This window comes from Lactuca virosa, chromosome 3 (assembly GCF_052849685.1).
Source record: "Lactuca virosa cultivar CGN04683 chromosome 3, Lactuca_virosa_CGN04683_v6, whole genome shotgun sequence".
Lineage (NCBI taxonomy): Eukaryota > Viridiplantae > Streptophyta > Magnoliopsida > Asterales > Asteraceae > Lactuca > Lactuca virosa.
The window spans coordinates 48,129,723-48,143,181 of record NC_136428.1 but is presented as its reverse complement, the minus strand read 5'-3'; the positions used below and the strand labels follow the sequence as shown (position 1 = coordinate 48,143,181).

The following is a 13,459-nucleotide window of genomic DNA, read 5'->3' as shown; positions in this document are numbered from 1 at the left end:
AAAACGTATTAATCCCTTCCAAGGTGATACTTTTAGAAGTAATCGATCTCCAACTTGGAACTCCAAAGGTTTTCGTCTCTTATCCACGTAGCTCTTTTGTCGGTCTTGCGAATCCTTCATTCGCTCTCAAATTTGGACGATCTTCTCGGTTGTTTCCCTTATGATCTCCGGACCAGTGAGTGCGCTGTTAGGGACTTGCCCTCTTGCTAGTTGCGTATCGCCCACCTCAGCCCAGCACAGGGGTGATCTGCACTTACGGCCATAGAGGGCTTCGAACGAAGCAACTTTGATGCTAGTGTGATAACTAGTATTGTAGGAAAACTCAATAAGAGGTAAATGAGTATCCCAAGCTTTACCAAAGTCTATCACACAAGCTCTTAGCATGTCCTCTAATGTTTGAATGGTTCTTTCACTCTGTCCATCCGTTTGTGGGTGGTAGGCTGTGCTCATGTCCAACCTAGTCCCCATAGCTTTCTGCAGTGACTGCCAGAATCGTGATGTGAATCTACTATCTCTGTCGGAGATAATGGATATCGGTACTCTGTGAAGGCGCACTATTTCTCTAATATAGATCCTTGTCAGCTTCTCCATTTTGTCTGTCTCTTTTATTGGTAGGAAGTGTGCGGATTTGGTTAATCTGTCGACGATTACCCAGTTGGTGTCAAGTCCACCCGTGGTCTTAGGTAACTTGGTAATGAAATCCATCGTAATCCGCTCCCACTTCCACTCGGGTATCTCTGGTTGTTGAAGTAGTCCCGAGGGCTTTTGATATTCTACCTTAACCTTGGCGCAAGTCAGACACTTGCCCACAAAGGTAGCTATTTCAGCTTTCATGTTCGGCCACCAATACATCTTCTTGAGGTCTAAGTACATCTTGTCTGAGCCGGGATGCACGGAGTAGCGAGTTTTATGAGCTTCGTTCATGACAACGTCCCTGAATCCACCAAATTTTGGTGTCCAGATCCGGTTCATGAGACAACGAACTCCGTCATCCCTGACTTCAAGATTCTTGTCCATTCCTCTCAATGATTCACCTGTCATGTTCTCTGGCTTCAAGGATTCTTCCTGAGCTTCCTTGATTTGTGCGGACAGGTGTGAGTGGATGGTCATGGTTAATGCCTTTACTCGGCGGCCCGAGTACTCCTTTCTGCTTAAAGCGTCTGCAACCACGTTGGCTTTTCCGGGGTGATAACGAATCTCACATTCGTAATAATTTAGCAATTCCACCCATCGTCTTTGTCTCATGTTGAGTTCCTTCTGATTGAGGATATGCTGGAGGCTTTTGTGTTCGGTGAAGATGGTGCACTTGGTGCCGTAAAGGTAATGCCTCCATATTTTTAGGGCGAAAACTACTGCTCCCAATTCAAGGTCATGTGTCGTGTAGTTTACCTTGTGCGTCTTCAGTTGTCTTGAGGCGTAGGCAATGACTTTTCCTCGTTGCATTAACACACACCCTAGACCTTGGTTTGATGCATCGCAGTAAACCACAAAGTCTTCGGTTCCATCCGGTAGGGACAAGATCGGAGCACTGCACAGAGTTCGTTTTAGCGTTTGGAATGCAGCCTCTTGCTTATCTCCCCAGAAGAACGTCACTCCTTTTTGAGTCAGGGTGGTGAGTGGTTTTGCGATTTTGGAGAAGTTTTGAATGAATCTTCGATAGTAACCGGCGAGTCCTAAAAATTGTCGGATTTCGGTGGGTGTTCTTGTTGGATTAGTGTCTAAGTCCATAACTATTCTGGTATGTACTTGACCCGATTATGAGCATGGTCCTTTTGGGTTGCCTTCACCATAGCAATTTGTAGGATGAATTAAGAAGAGAATGGTTTAATTATGATTTATTAATATATTATGAGAATAATATATTAAAGGAGAAATCATATTGTTTAATTAATATTAGTCAAGAATTAATTAAGAATTAATTTAGTGGCTAAAAGAGATTAATTAAACTAAGGGGACTGGAATTGTAATTATAAGATAATTGCAATTGGGCTATGGATCACCTAAGAATAATAGGTTGGACGAATTCTATGGGAAGCCCATTAGGAATTCGTCCAAGGGATATTCTAAAGGGGTCCATGGGCTGCTTAGGGCCTAAGCAGTCAGATTAGGGTTTCCTAAGTTCAAAACCCTAATAGCCTAAGTATATAAGGAACCCTTAGGCACCAAAAACGTGGTGAACACTTGGATTAGGGTTTCCAGCCGTTTTTGGTGTCTACTCTCTCCTCCTTATTCATCCTTGTTGCTTAGTGGTGTTTGTGACTCCATTAGAGGTGCAACACTTGAGGCACTAAGTTTTCTGAAGCCAAGGAATTGATTGTTATTGCTACATAACAATCAAAGGTATTCTCTAAACCCTAATTCAGATTATAATATGTTAGATCTAGGGTTTATAGCTTTGGATATTCAATTGAATGTTCATTAGACAAATTAGATCCAAAAGCTATTAGGGTTTGCATGTACACCATAAGAATGATGTAGAGCTCAAAACCCATCAGTGGTATCAGAGAATAGGGCTGTTTGTTAGTGAATTTGATGCTTATTTGATCGAAAATTGGCTGAAAATCGAATTTTTTGAGGTTTTCGACTTGACTCGCCGAGTCAACTGGCTGACTCGTCGAGTCCATAGTGAACTCGACGAGTGCAAGCCTGACTCGACGAGTCAGCGAGTCAGATGGAGCTGATTTCGGGATTTTGACCTGTTTTGGCTGTGGATAATTACCTAAAACGTTTTTTATTAATAAAATCCGATTTTTATCAATATTTGGAGATTATCCTTGCCAAAATAGAAGATAATTGTCAAAATTTAGATAATCTTTTGTTTTATTAGATAAAGATTGATTATTTGTAATTTAGATTTGAATTATCTTGTGAAAAAAAAGTTTCAATTTTCCCCTTTAAGTTTTATAGTTTAAATTTGAACTTAAAAGTTTTGTTTTGAAATTTGAATAGTTGAACCCTAATGTTTTGAAAAGTTCAAAACTTGCCCTCAAGTTTTGGAATTTAAAAGTTGATTAAAAGTTTAATTTTGAAATGTTAAATTCTAAAACCCTCGTATTTTGAAAAGTTCAAATTACACCCTTATGGTTTTGTTAAGTTAATTAAAAGCTTAATTAAAAGAGAAAGTTAATAAAACCACCTAGTATTTTAAAAGTGTAAAATACACCCTATACTATATATATATATGACATTAAAAGTCTAATATTATAAGTAAACAGTCAGTCTTACCGTTAGTAGGCCTCATTCACGAAGCTGGTCTATAAGGGGTGTTTAAGGAAATTGCCTATAAAATGGCGATTGAATGGGTATCCACTCTTACCCACCGCACTCTTGACTAGTGGAGGAATAGACGAAACCTTCCATTATAAGTATAATGAAGTACAAAGTAACTACATGCTTTTACAAATTCCCAAATTCTAGTTACTTTAGGCAAAATGTGAAATTGTATGCTAATCCATGGAATTAAACTTCGTACCCTTGTCAAACGTTAGTGGAGCGTGTGTGGTTAACCGGCACACTAATTTGGGATTGACATTGGTGGCGAAGGGTGGCTCGATGTTTATCATAGATCAATGGAGCGTGTGTGGCTAACCGGCACATTGATTAGGTGATAGTAGCATTGAGTGCACCACGTAGATTCGTATGGTTATTCACACCTTGTTTGTGATCCTCGGCATCCCAGTCGCAAACTTGAAGGGCATAATCGAGATTAAACATGCCATTGAAAAGTTCAATGAATCTCAAAAGATCTAGGAGTTTCAATTCATTTAAAACTTAAACTTCTTTTTCGTTTTCATGGTGGAAATTGGTAAATCGTCATTTACCTACCTTCAAATATTCTGCAACTAGATTACGACATCCCTCTTCTAGGTTGTAGAGTATTGTGTTGGATCCTTGCCTTGATGTTTCATTTGGGTGTTGCATCAAGGATTCTTATCAACTGACTTGAATTTTCTCCCGTTTTGTAGATGTCTAAATCTTACAATGGTCTTCCTAAATCCTTTGGAACAAGCTTTCCAAATGAAGATGACGTTCCAAGATACAATCAAGGAAATGAGAGTCATGCTTCACTTCCTCCACCTCCTCCAATTGTTCTCCCTAACCCACAAGTTCAAAGGCTTGAAAAGTTCAAGCTCACTCAATCCCTATTGGCAAGTAAGCACCAAGATGGGAAACATGTGTGTACACACGTCTTAGAGATGAAGTCACGCATTGATAGGTTAAGGATGTTGGGTGTCGATATCTCAGAGATGTTGGCTGTTGACTGGGTTCTTCAGTCACTTCCTGATTCATATAGTGAGTTCGTAAGAGAGTACTATACGATGGTTCACGACGTGACCCTCATTGATTTGACATATTTGCTTATTGTTGCTGAATCAGCGATGATTTGGCACACTGTTCAAGCAAACTTGATTGGTCGATCAAACTCCCATACTTCATTGGACACTGGCTACATTGGAAGTCCAGAAAAGGCTGAGATTGTCCCTTGCTATGCACCAAAGGAGTCCATTTGCTTTTTCTGCCAAGAGAAGGGGCATTGGAGACGAAGCTGCCCTAGCTACCTGAGAGATCTAAGAGATGGAAGAGTCAAGACGTATGGCTCTACTTCAGGTAAAATCTATTAACTAACTCTATAAGTTCCTATTTTTTATTCTTAATACATGATGTGATAAGATTACATTTTGATGTTTTGCAAGATCGAAGAAAAGAAAGGAAACTTAAGGAAGAAGCGTGCCGAATCTGATCACGAAGAAATGGATTTCGATCGCATGGATTCAAAGATCTGATTTTTGAGCTGCTACTTTAGAGTTAGGGTAGATTGCTAAGAAATATGTAATAGCATAGTTTTTCAGTTGAATTGCATTGTAAGGACAAATTTTTTCCGCAATAAAATAAATTTTGATTTTGTCTTATTTATTTATCCTTGCGATGGCATGTATGAAAAATTGATGTTTGAATGTTTCCATTATTAGCAATGATGGATTTGATTCTTAATTAGGTTATTTGTGGAAGTGTCGAGAGTTTACCAAATGGGGAGAGTTTCTCATCGCCCAAGTTTCAAGTGGATAGAAACTTGGAATCATGCAACATGTATTGTATGATGAATGAAAAACTTTCACATTTGGGAAATTTGGACTAATTCTTTGACAAAGTGTCAATTGAAGGACTACGAGATCGAGTACACTAGGTCGTACGTTGATCAAATCTACCACAAGAATGACAAAGATATTCATCATGATTTACTAAAGTTTAGTAAATATGGTTATACCTATAAGATTGAGTATAATTCTGAGTTGATTGAAAGAGTTTCAATCAATAGCAGAACAAATAAGAAGAATCTAGTAGGCAGAAAGATAAAAGTTTCTCTATTCTAAGAAGAAGGGAGAGTAACTTTTATTGTGTTTTATGATAGGTCTTAATGATTAAGAACCATGTCTCAATTGATCCTCTAAGTGAGTCTTAGTGCAATTGCATGTCTAAGAAGAGGAATCGAGAATTGTAGAAATGGTTAAATCAAGAAGTCAATCATACTTCGTTCCTATATCAAGTCTTAGAGTCAAGATTGTGACATGAGTGACAAGTCTTAAGTAGGTTTATAACACTCAAGAAATGTGGAATTGAAAAAAGTTTTCTTATTCTTGCACATTTGAAAATGGTAAGTTGTGTTGTCTTGGATAAGACAAAGACCAACTAGGACCAATTATGTGAAGTGTTTTTGTCTTGATAAGAACTACACTAACTCTTGAATATTTGTTTTGTCTAGGAAAGTTTCCTGACAAGAGAATCATATATGTCAAGAGGTCAGTGGGAGTTTTAATGATCTTGGAAAAGTTTCAAGAACCAATCAAGAATAAACCTTATCGATCATCACTAGCACACGACTTGAGGTTTACAACCTATCGTGTTGACATAATCTTGTTTCTGTGCCATTCCAGTTTGGTTAATTGTGCATGTGAGTTCTATGAGTTCTCATTTGAATGCATAAAGGCAAAGCACCTTGATCAATGGAAAGCACATTGATATGTAGGGGTGAGTTGTTGAACAACTTGGAAGACATGGTGGGAATTCGTGCTACCATGAGGCAAGAAATCAAAATTGAACAAGTTCAATCCATATGAGTTGGATTTGTCACAAACATTGTCTTATGATTGTTGTTATGACAAATTTACATGGATATAAACACATATACTTTAAAATCTATGTGTCATAAGGTTTCTCTCCTTCATGAAAATGATTGTGAGGAAACGCTTTCACTAAGAGAGATTTTAAGGAGATAGCGATTGTGTAAATTGCATTCTCAAATTCGATTATGATTACGGCATCCCTTTTCATAGTTCGAATTGTGAGATTTGGCGATTAGTCTGAATGTTGGGGACTTAGTAATATAAGTTCTGAATTAGTTTAGACACACATGTGAGCTATCTAAGGAAAGGTGTATGAGTTTGAGAAGCTAAGATAAAGGCTTATCGAAGCACCTAGTATTAGAAATATGGACTTTGGAATTCAATAAGTATTGTCTTCTAGAAGTTCAAGTGTTTTCTGAATACATGTCAAAGCTAGTGGGAGCATAAGTGTTATGCTTGTATGGAAATAATCATTGTGTTAGTGGGAGCATGATTATTATTTCAAGTATTGCAAGTTAGCAATATTAATTATAGAAAACAAGGATTCACTTTGCCAAGTTGTAGGGGTTGAAAAGTTGTTTTGCTATAATTAAGGGAGAGAATATTATACTTCATTTCAAATCTAAAGGCTTAGATTGTGGAATTTTAATCAAATTTAGTCAAATATATATGAATGTTGTGTTGGAATGGTTCAACATGAGGAAATTCTATATATGGAAAGGATAATTGCATTCTCAAAATTTGGTTATGATTACGGCATCCCTTTTCTTAATCAAAATTGTGAGAACATGGCAATTAGAAATATTATAGCAGAAGACTGGTAAAGTATCACGTCTTCATGTAAGACATTATGAATCGTGTCTCATACGCTTCGGGTATAAGATCGATTGCTTATGCTATAATGTTTGATCATTCTAAAATTTTCCAAATGCTTAGCGCATTAAGAGGGAAATGGGACTAGAACGGTTTTGACTAAAATAATTAAACAAATATCAAAGGACGATCTAAGGTTCGCCAAGGATTTGTTGCTTGTGAGTAGTTGGAAGTATAGTGTTGGATGGACCATATCGACATTATTATGAATAGATAAGATTCTATTAAGAATGAGTTGTCATATTTCAAATATGGAAATGTTTCCATATTGGGAGTTGGAAATTGAGAATTTATGTCTAGATTAGAAAATTTTATGCAAAAGGATGTTCAAAGTATTGTACTTTGAGTGAGAGACATCACATCTATAGAATTGTTTGTAACAATTTCTGATAGAGACCTTGTAACCACAGTTGGATCTGCGACGGCTTCCTTATGACCTATCGCCAGAACTCTGCCCACTTCGTCGGGGTTGGGGTTTCTTGCCTTCGGGCAGTTACGTTTGAGGTGTCCTGCTTCTCCACATCCATAGCAGGTTCGGCTTGCTCAGGCGTTGACAGCTTGTGCGTTTGGTTGGACTAGAGTCCTACAGAATCGAGCGGTATGCCCCTTTTTGTTACAGTTGGTGTAATGCATTTCACGGCATGCACCGTTGTGGTGGTAGCTGCATTTGTTGCACTTGGGCAGGTTCCCAGCGTATTGCCTTATCGGAGTGGGGTTGGCAGTAGTTGTGGCAGCGTGCACAGCAACCACTTGTTGTTTCTTGGCAGGGTCTTGAGTAGGTTGGCTTTTCTTCTTATCCCAGAATTTTCTTTTGTTGTTTCTCCCTTTTGCTTGCTCGGAGGTGGTTGTTACAGTGCCATGGTTGGCGTTATGGTCAATGAGTTGTTGTTCCAGTTCCTTGGCACTGTCAAAGGTAATTGGCTTTGAGGCCAATACGTGTCCTTGGACTTAGGGAGAGAGTCCCCATATGTACCTTTCCACCTTCTTACTTTACGTCGGAACCATTCCGGGGCACAGCATGGCCAGATCATTGAACCTTGAGGTGTAAGACAGGATGTCAGAGCCCGTCATTTTGAGACCCCAAAATTCTTCTTCCAGCTTCTGTATCTCTCCCCTGGGGCAGTACTCCTTCATCAACATGGTTTTTAAATCTTCCCATGTTATTGCATTAGCCACCGGGAGTGTTAGCGTTTTGACGTGGCACTTCCACCAGGTGAGGGCTCTTTCGGAGAATGTGCATGCAGCAAATTTAACCTTGCTTGCTTCAGGGCATGCACATATTTCGAAGACAGTCTCGGTTTTCTCGAACCATTGCAGCAAGGCTATAACACCTCCGCTTCCGTTGAAGGTTTTGGGCTTGCTGTTTGTAAAGTCTTTGTAGGTACACTCTCTCGAGCGTCCCTGACTGTCCCCGTTGTTAGAATTCGAGGCACCACTACCCGCACCGCCAGAATTAGTGGGGTTGATTTGAGCTATCGCGACTGCTACTACGGCCGCCACCGCAACCTGAAACATGGCTGGGTCGAACTAAGGAGGTGGTGGTGGGGGTGGTGCAGTCCCAGCTGCGCCGCTGCGTCTAGGATTTCTACGAGGTGGCATTTTCTGCCATTATCAAGAATAAAAAGACAATAAGTCTTTGATACAAGTCGAGTGTTAAACTAAACATTATTAGTTCTTTATATGCATCATGATTCCGACTTGTAAGAATGTTGTAAGAATCCACTCATACCAGAAGTCTATAAATAATGAAATATAGACTTTATGAATTTCGATAGTATTGATTCTCATGAAATGTCTGTGATAGTATCCATACCGGGTCCACCCAACAATCGCTCGATGTATAATATTTATATGTAATCAAGATTTAATAAACTTTCGAATCTAATGGGTCTGCCATGGGCCCACAACCAAACAAGGAACATGATCCAAAGCGGAACCACCATTTCTAGGTCGACATGGTCTAAATTACATATAACTTTGATTTATACCTCGGGTGATCATAGGTTGGCCACCAGTAAATTTTTATCTGAAAATAGTTCATGTTATGAATTTGATGTAGTGTTCCCAATAAAACAAATAGCGCATCAATATCATTGATATAACTTAGTATACAATACTTGGGAAAATTTGACCCTACTAGGGGTCTATGCTATATCAATGTACAGAAAATTTTGACCGCCTAACAGATCCCGGAAGTGTAAACACTTAAATCGCGAGATCGGACATAAAATTCTAGAAAATAATAGTAATATTTATCCGCAAACTAGATTAAACTGGAGCGAGCAGTGCAATACTACTTGCGGCGGTTGAAGCTCTGAGGATCACAAAGTGTAGACACAAAGTTCCTCATTTCAGCTCGGGATTCCGCCGCTTGGCGCTCTGCTTCTGCCAGACGTCCTTCTAGTGTGGCTCGGTGTTCTCGGAGTTCTTGCACTTAAGCTCGGGTTGCAGCCATTTCCCGTCGAAGAAGCTCGGTGCGGTCTCGAGTCCGATCGTGTTCATCATCCAAACGATGAATACGAACGGAGTTAACTTGGCTGGTTGCACCAACTTCCATGAGGTGGCGAATGTTTACCCTTGTTTGCTCCTCATGGTGTGCGACACGGCGAACCATGACAGGAAGGGCTCGGTCGGCTGACCCTCCTCTACTAAGGTCGTAGAAACTTTGTTCCATGCCATAGGGAGGTCGTTGACCTTGCTCTCGAGAAACTTTGGGAATAAGAAGTTAATTATTGCAGTTGTGATTATTACGGCTTTTTGTGTTAAAATACTCCTATAGTATTTTTAAGTTTGATTCTTGAAATCTTTGGTAAGTTGCAGACTTGTTGCTCACCATGATCCTTCTTCGGCATACATTGGTCCTACCTTGGCTAAATATAGTTGATCAGGCTATATTCATCCAAGATCTGACTACATACCCCGAAGCTGAACCATGGTGTCCAACTTGTCTTAATACTTTTATGATACTGAATTGATGAGTGCGGTTGTATGTGTACTTTTTTTTAGAATACAAATTTTTATTTTTAAAAGTACTTTTGAAAAGCTACGTCAGAGAATTTGTCCCGTTGTGTTTATAGTTTCTATATCTTATGCGGTTCGATATACTTAGTTCACTATAAACAAAGCTCTGATACCAATCTATCACACCCCCAAACCAGGATGACGGAAACGTCCAGGGGCGGATGACTAGCATGTAGTGTATCATAACAGTTGAGTATAAATGTTCAAAGCAAACACAACCAACATATATAAATTGAAAAAGTTACATCATTTGTACGTATTACATGTTTCAAAATATCAATTACAATATGTTGTCAAAAGATTTGTTTAGATGCCTAAGCGTCCCATCCTCAAAGCCAGTTGTTACCTGATTTACTGATTTCCTGAGAATACAAGTTATTTGAAAAGAGAGTATCAACATTTAAGTTGGCGAGTTCATACCCCTACATCGTCGATGCTTCCGACGATGTTTTTGGAGTGGTGTAGAGGAGGGCGGTGATTATACTTTCTCCACTAATAATGGTGAAGGAGAAGAGAAAGACGATGGGGTTAGGATAAGTAGGGGTGTTGATAACACCAAGAACAAAACTCCGTTTTGAGGATGGTTTTTGTCGTTGTTGGATGGTTTTCCTTTCCCCCGGTCTCCTATTTTTCCTGTAACTCTTCTTGAATTTGTTTTTAGGCTGATTTGTACATTTGAGGTGGTTTGCAAAGAAAAGAATACGAAAGACTTAATAGAGGTGAGAAGAGAGAGAGAAAGAGAAAGAGAAAGAGTAACCTATGTCGATGGAGTGTGCGGTGGTGGTCTCTCGCCGGAGACAAAAACGGTGCAAGGAGGCGCTGGGTGCAGTTAGGGTTTTCAATTGAGGGGTGAATGAGGGAATGAAGAGGACGATGTGAATAGGTAGAAGAAAGAGGTGGGTGGGTGGGGCGGGGGTGGAGTGAGTGAACTCTTTTATTAACTTTGTATTATTAAATATTGTAAATGGGTAAAAGAAAAAAGAAAAATAAGAGTTGCAAAGAGTAAAATTGTCGTTTTATCCGGACTAAAGATGTTTTTCCAAATCACATGGATGGATTCTATCAACTTTTCAAAGGTTGTACCAAACCTACGAATTGAACAAAAACATATTGACCATTTCTGGAATTTACTCTAGATTAAGTTACTTTTGTATCATCAATTAAGAACTTACTTCAGTATGATTTTATAAGTATCAACTGTAATTTTGGTATAGCAAGTACCAAATTCAAATGCTACTTCATGTATCGTTTAACAAAACGATACAAGCTACAAACTACCCGCTACCATCTAGTTTTGCCGAACACACCCTAAGTAGCTTTTTAAAAAGCTAACATATAAATATTTGTAAATACATGTGATAGTTTTTTTTTCTTTAGAAGCCATTCAATGAGCATGTTATACCATATAGAAAGGATGAGATGCATGGATCCAAAACCCAAGAAATACTTAACTCTTCCTAAAGAAGCTTTATGTGAAATGCGAAATATCCTCTTATGCAGTTTGGTAAGTCCATTAAAGGTGATCAATAGAGTAAAGAGGGATGACATTTCTGGTCTAATTTCAGAAGAGAGTAGAAAACTCAAATCCAAAATTTCATAGATAATTTATGGTAAATGGTAACCTGAAATCAAAACAGAAGATAATATATCACCAATGGTTGGCCTTTTAATTATACCCTTGCAATTTATGAGTATAAGCGAAATCAAGAACTTACAATTTGCTACGAGGAGGGCAGCAATGTTGTATGCTGATGAAACTAGACAATTGAACGCTTTGGCTTCTTAATATATCGAATCTTCATATACTTCAACATATCACCCGTGACAATGGCAGCTTCATCACACACAATGCAAAATGGTGCTTGCATTGCAGGCCTCTTTGATGCAGGCAGCTTAGTCAACAATCCTTCAATGTGTTTTAACTTTGTCAGTAATTCCTCAATCTTACTTTGCATATGCTCCTCCATTTTGCTTTGCTTAAAATGTGGCATCATTTCCCGCAAGTAGGATTGCATTTCAGAGGCAGATTGTGTCCACTGCATGTTAACTTGTGCCCTGCAGCTCACCATTGGTGCAATGGGTTGTTCCCTGTTGGCATCACAAAATGATTTACGCTGCTTTAGTAGCACACATAGTTCTGGAACAAGCTCTTGTGCTGATACGATATTCCTCATAAGTCTAATCTCCTGCAGTGTTTGGCTTTTAATAATACAAATTAACGCACAAGAACATACTGCTATTAATTGCATTATTAATACCTCAGATGAGACAATTGTGCAGATGGCACTAGGAGAAGTATCTAGCTGATCATAGTTTTTTATTTCAGTGGACGTAGTTAATTTCTCTTGGGCTCCCACTTCCAAGTATACCCTTATTGGATGAGTCATTGAAAACTTTGAAATCTTTAAGTTAGCAAATGGAGAAGATTGAGGTGCCATTACTCTCATGGATGAAAAACACTACATAAATTATTGCAATAGAAAATTATATATAGATTGTTTTGTTTTCGTCTTTTTACTGTTTCCATCATCCATGGTGGACATACTGAGATACACATGACAAACAACATCTAGGAAAAATACCTCAAGAATGTCCAAGTTTAGTGTAAGAAATTTGACACTTTGTTGGAGCACACAAACTAAGTTAAGAGGATCTTCAAAGTATGGTGGGTTTGTATTAATAAAACAAAGATCCACCTTCTCCAAAGAAGGGAAACCTTGTGTAGCAATTAGCTGAAAAATACGACAACCTTTTATGACCAAGGAGGTAAGCCCAGGTGCAGAAATCATCAGATGCTTCCCATTGAAATGGTTAATATTGAGATTCTTGAGTTGAGGTGCAACTACCTTGATAAGGTCCAAATTCAAGTGTGTATGTTCAAGTGTGAGATTAGAAATTCGAGGATGACTTAGAGTCAAATCATTTGTTCCCCTCACTTTAAATCCTCCTAGGGAGAGATTCTCCAAGTTGGTGCACATGGATAAAAAACCAACGCAATTATTAGTATTATCATCACACAATGTGATGCCATCAAGATGCAATGTCTTTAAAGCTGGAAGGTTCCAAATGGAGGTCATGATAATGGAAGATGAGAAAAAAGATACACTCAACTGCTGGACATTGTGAGAGAATGTGTAGTTGAGAATTTGTTTGAAAGATTTACTGCTAAACGTGATCTTGATTGAATATACTTGTGTTTGATTATTGCGTTGAGACAAAGCATTAGAAACAAATTTGAATGAGTGGGGTGAAGAATGGGGTTCATTGAAATTGAGATATGGCAATGAAGTCCAGATAAACCTCCATCTGGATGACAAAACACTCAGTTCAATAGCCTGTGTCAGGCTAATAAAAGAGAGGATTTTATGAATAAGATCATCTGGCAAGCTACTTAGTCTATCAACCTTGACAATCATTCCAATTATGCCATGCCTAAAACCCAT

At 38.7% G+C, this 13,459-nt stretch overlaps 1 protein-coding gene across 1 annotated transcript; it reads right to left on the bottom strand.

Moving 5' to 3' along the window:
• Window positions 1-12,484: 12,484 nt before the first annotated feature.
• LOC145163478 (F-box/LRR-repeat protein 25-like) lies at window positions 12,485-13,459 on the bottom strand. Its single transcript, XM_079082313.1, has one exon. The coding sequence runs from the start codon at window positions 13,457-13,459 to the stop codon at window positions 12,485-12,487; it is 975 nt and encodes a 324-aa protein (XP_078938439.1).